The sequence below is a fragment of the Solanum pennellii genome, chromosome 4 (genome assembly GCF_001406875.1).
Source record: "Solanum pennellii chromosome 4, SPENNV200".
NCBI classification, from domain to species: domain Eukaryota; kingdom Viridiplantae; phylum Streptophyta; class Magnoliopsida; order Solanales; family Solanaceae; genus Solanum; species Solanum pennellii.
In genome coordinates, this window is record NC_028640.1 from 55,146,997 (window position 1) to 55,152,540 (window position 5,544).

A 5,544-nucleotide genomic window follows, 5' to 3' on the forward strand; every position below is an offset into this window, starting at 1 on the left:
TGTGATATTCACATGTAACACACATGTGTCAAAACTAGAGGCGAACCCAGAATTTGAAGATGACGGTTTCACCACCACCAATAATGCGCTTAGTTAAAGTATGTACCCAATATAGATGACACTAATAGATAAAGTGTCTTAGGTGAAGTGGTGGTTTTAAATTTCACTTTGCACCCTGAGGTTGCAAGTTCAAAACTACCCATCCTTTTATTTTATTTGATATTTTAAAACTTTATAGCTAAAATTGAAAAAAAACAAGAAATGAACTGATGGGGATTCAAACCTAGTCCCTCCTCAAGGAAGTTTAGCACCTAAACCAGCTAACCCAACTAACTTTGGTATCTTTGGGTGCCTAATAAAATATATGTCTATCTCAAGATGTATATATATACATAATTTCTAAAGTTAACGGGTGTACGTGCACCCGTAGTTATGACTGCAGGTCCGCCCCTAGTCAAAACTAATACTACCTTAAAAGCATGAACTTCCAACTTTAATGTTAAATTATTATGATACCCTTAAATTTAAACACCCAATATATGCTATATTCTAGATTATATTTATTTATTTGTTTGTTCTAGATTATATTTAAAAAACTGACACCTTTTTCACACTTATGGGTATTGACTTTTTCGAAGGAATTTTTTTTGGTAAAGTTGTGACTTTTTTCTTGAGTTACGATATTTTTGAAAAGTTTTGATTTTTCTGAATAATGTGACTTATTTGATACGGCATAATAAACATATTTTCATACTATCCTTTGTTGTCTATAAATAGAGGAGTTTTTTTGACACACTTTGAAACTATGAATTTTGTGAGTTTTCTATTCTTCTTCTTAAAACAAGGAAGATTGTGAGAGTTGTTCAATTATACAATTACAATATTTTTTGTGGGTAAATTACACAAATCAATAAAAATGATGCAACAAAGAGAATGAAATAAGTCAACATTAAATGAGAAGATTTACTAGATAATTAATATCTACTCATTTTCATAGCCATAAATATACTTCGGCAATAACTTCTTTTACAAGAAGTTCAATAATTTACTGTTGCACAAACAAGTTGGTGCTTAAGCTATAAAAATTTTAAACCGCTAGAGAAACATAATTTGATCAACAAATTGTTTGAAGAGTCCAAACTAAATTTAATAAACACTCATCCGTTTCAAACTTATTTGTTATACATTTATTTTTATTTAGTTTAATATAGAATGTTATTTTTCCTTGACGGGTGGGGGTGCATCTTTAAGGACACATAATTAAAACAAATTTTTATACATTCTACATATTGTTAAATTAAAAGTATTCTTTATTTTTTAAAATTTTATATCGGTTAAAAATTTGACAAATCTATATTTATATTTATATTACCCTAAAGAATGAACTACCTAACTTATATTAAGTTATTATAATACCCCCAACTTAAAATATCAAATTTAGTATATCTTTTATATTTTATATTGTACTATATTTATTTATTTATATTACACTATATTAAAAGTATACACCTTTTGCTATGACATTTTCAAAGAGTTATGACTTTTCTGATTAGTTATGACCTTTTCGGAGGATAGCGACATTTCTATAGGGTTGCAACTTTTCCGAAGAGTTGTGACTTTTACGAAGGGCTGTAAATCTTTCAAGGAGTTATGAGTTTTCAATGAGTTCTAATCTTTTTGAATGATTGTGGCTTTTCTAAAGGGTTGCAATTTTTTTTTTATGATAAGACACAATAAGCTTCTTTCCGTACACTACCCTTTTTTGGCAATAAAAAGAGGGGTTTCCTCACAATTTTAAACTACAATTTGTAAAACCTTTTCCTCCTCCTCCTTCTCTTTATTCTTCTTGGAACATGCATTGCGTCAAAACTCTTAGTTTTATATATATATATATATATATATATATATATATATATATATAGGGGGTTAATTATTTAATTTTCATTTTACAAGATATCTTCAGTTATGAAAGTATAAAAATGTCGTAAAACGAAAAGTAAGTTTGAAAAAGACTACAAAATAAGTTTTCGCATGTGTATAAAACTTCTTAAATCGAACAACGATAATTTACTAGTATATATAATTTAATATAAAATTAAGTCAAACAAGGTTTCTTAAAGAGAGAAATATTTGAGGAGACGAACCACAACTTACAACAAGGACTAGATTCCTTAAGAACAATAGAAAGTAACGAAACTGAAAAATATCTATTTATCTATGATGTAAATGGTTAAGCATAGAAAACTACAAAGCTATAATTTTTAAATTCGCACAATAAAATCACTGATAGAAACATGACTAGAATACATATATGTCTACATAAATAGTTGGTGGAGAGGGGAGAAAGATTAAATCCTCTTTTCATTTTTCATACTATTAGGTGGAAGCAGTAGCTCTTTGGAGTTATTCAAAATCTATGAGAGTATCTTCATCTATGTCCACCTCTTCTTTACCATCACATTTTTCCTCCACAGACGCAATAATCATTTTATTTTTGCTCCCTATATCAAGTTGAGGCATAGTTGTGATAATTGGAGAAGCAATAACACTTGAACGCTTAACGCACTTGGATGAAAAGTTTGATTCACTTAAGGTTGGTGTTTTGGGTACAATGTTTATGCCTTTTTGAAGCTTGAATTTGTAATTACTGTTGCAACTAGCAAGATTATTACGGTTCGTGGGTGGATCATGGTTATGTTCATCGGAATAGGACACCAAGAAAATTTTCTCATCCATTGGGCTTTTCTCAATTTTTTTCTTTGCTTTGCAGAGTTTTGATGTGCTGCACTTATAATAATTCCTGTTATGTCATACGCACATAATAATAATCAGGTTTAGTCAAATATTGCATGTGTATATACCATTAATAATTTTACGACTTATTGTTATGAAAATTTAGAACGGAACATGACATTCTATGACTTGAAAAATAGTAAAGAGACCAAACCTTGGAAATGGTGAATCTTTGATATGCTTCTGACCGTACTTACGCCATGTCCATATATCATTTGTGATTTCCTCTTGCAATAATTCATAGGTAATACTTATTGACTGATTTTTCCTGATTTCAAATCCAAATTACTAAAATTAAAAATTTGAACATATACACATAAAATGTAATAAAATGAGTGGTTACCTTGTTCTAGTTTGTATCAAAGGAGTCTTCATGGAAAAAGTGAAATTAGGATAACTTTTAGCCCCTACATCGAATTGTTGTACATCAATCCATTCTTTTGGTGTTATAGTTGTTGATTGCTGACACGCTACAGTTGTTGGTAATGGAGGAAAAGAGATTTGTTCGATAAAATGAGATGGTTGAATTTGATGTAAGTACAACTGTTGGCTACCAGTTTGGTTTATCATCATGACCTGATCATCGTATTTTTCCTGGTAAGCATTTGGGAAATCTAAAGAGAAAACTTCAGATAAGCCATTAAAAATGGTCATGCTAGGAGCTAAAAGTGCGTCAAAAGAATTCAAAAGATCATTTAGATGAGTCTCAAAGTCTAACTTAGGAGCCACACCATTATTAGATCTATTAATATTACAGCTTCTTACTACCGCACCTATATCCCAATCATCATCCTGCATTTTAGATCTATATATAATGGTATCTAGTTAAATGAAAAAAATAAAAATGTGCTTATAAAAGAAAGTAATGTTGTTTACTGCTGAAAGCAGAGAGGAAATAATGTATCCAAAGAGGAGGTTGGCTTATGGAGGAGTTGATGAGCAATAGAAACGTATTAGTGGTTAGGACATTATAGATAAAAGTCTGGGATAAAAAAAGTGACTCAATTTCACAAATATATAGAGAAACATAAAGGGGTATCTACCTACCCATCATATCCACATTTAGTTTGAAGTTAATGCACAATAACTCTTTTTTTCCTATTTTAGAGTTAGTGGATCAATGACAAAACAGAAGTCAAAGATAATTACACTAAATATCTATTGCTAATTCTTTTCTCATTCAGTTCCTCAATTGTTCAAAAAGTAGGAACGAGGTGGGTTCTAAGGGTGCGCACCGCTAAAAAGTCTTTTAAGTGAAATAACTAACAGTACATGCATTAACACTATTCAAGAGTTACTTCATTATTATTAATACTTTGTTAATTGTTCGTGGTTCCCACAACCCTAGTTGTGGATTTATCTACTCATGCTTGAAAGAATACAATTCATTATTGGGTGAAAAAGAGTTCATGAAATTACAAGTAGAATTGATGAAAAATAGAAAACTTCAATTGAAATTCAAAGTTAAACTTAAATAAAATGAATTCCGGAAAGTTAATTGCTAAGATTTTACAAATTAGTTCCCCGAAGAACAAAAACAAAACCTTACAATAATGTCTAACCCCAAAAGCAAGGTTTACAACTCCTATTTATAGTAAACAAGTCGTAAATCAATAGGAAACAAAATAAGGAAATAAGCTCTCTAGATGCAGTTTAAATCAACGTTTCAACCCACGGAGTGTGGGTCGACCCACGATTCATGGGTCTCTTTTGTGGCTCAACACTTGGATAAATTCATCATGTACGGGAACCTTCAACTTTCAGACTCTCCTTGACAGATGTGTAGGACAGAACGTGGGTTGACCTAAAACCTTTGGGCTTGCTCCAGGTTCCACACTTGTCAGACTTCCCTGACGTTCCACTTATAATTCCTCACCACGGTCTGTAGACTGGTCTACAGTCCATCCTTTTACCATGTGGACTGATTATTGAAACTCATAATCATACTACGACCTACGTATGACCATCCACTGCCCGCAATTGGACCTACCGTCCGTGGGTGGCCCCGTTAGTGGCCAATTCTTCACTTTCCAGTTCACTTCTTTATCAACCACGTCCAACCCTATTTCCTGCAAACATTATACATAAACATTAATTTTAATGCAACGTAGACCTACACACTCACAAAATCTAAGTGAAACGCATAGAAAATACCGTAAAATCACGGTATATCAACACCCTCAACTTAAACTTGTTGTTTATCTCAAGCGACACATTAAAACTCTAAACGACACTTATGTATAAGCAAACATTCAAACATCAAGAAATCACATAGCTTTATAAATCAATTCTATTACATTAATGCGAATCTTTTCATCTAGATTAAACAATATAATTCATGAAGATCAGAACATGACATAACTTGGCCAATCGACACCACAACATATATTTTTCTTAATCACGAAACTACCAATTCTCCAACAATGCAACTAGTGCCATCACTTCAAAAGAAATCTTTTTTTTTACACAGAAGATATGAATTTGAGTTACCTTTTAAATTAGCCACCCTCAACTTAGGATTTTGTCCTAAATCAAGGTGCATGTGTCAAAGGAGGGACCAGGGCCAAAACAATAATCTTAGGGAAGGTGAGTGAGGTGTATTGAAAGAAGTGGAATACATTAGTCTCAAATAGTTGGGTTAAAGAGAACATTTGTTTCTTTGGCTTGGATCATTTTAGGCTTGAGTGGACTTATTAGAAAAAAGGGCCTATGATCATTTCCCTGCTTCTACCCTAGATTATCTTAGCAAGA

The 5,544-nt window shown here is 31.8% G+C and overlaps 1 protein-coding gene across 1 annotated transcript; it reads right to left on the reverse strand.

Moving 5' to 3' along the window:
* Positions 1 to 2,403: 2,403 nt before the first annotated feature.
* LOC107016795 (probable WRKY transcription factor 27) lies at positions 2,404 to 3,591 on the reverse strand. Its single transcript, XM_015217148.1, has 3 exons — positions 3,137 to 3,591; positions 2,948 to 3,061; positions 2,404 to 2,800 (listed from the first exon to the last, which is right to left on the reverse strand). The coding sequence occupies exons 1-3, from the start codon at positions 3,589 to 3,591 to the stop codon at positions 2,404 to 2,406; spliced, it is 966 nt and encodes a 321-aa protein (XP_015072634.1).
* Positions 3,592 to 5,544: the final 1,953 nt, after the last annotated feature.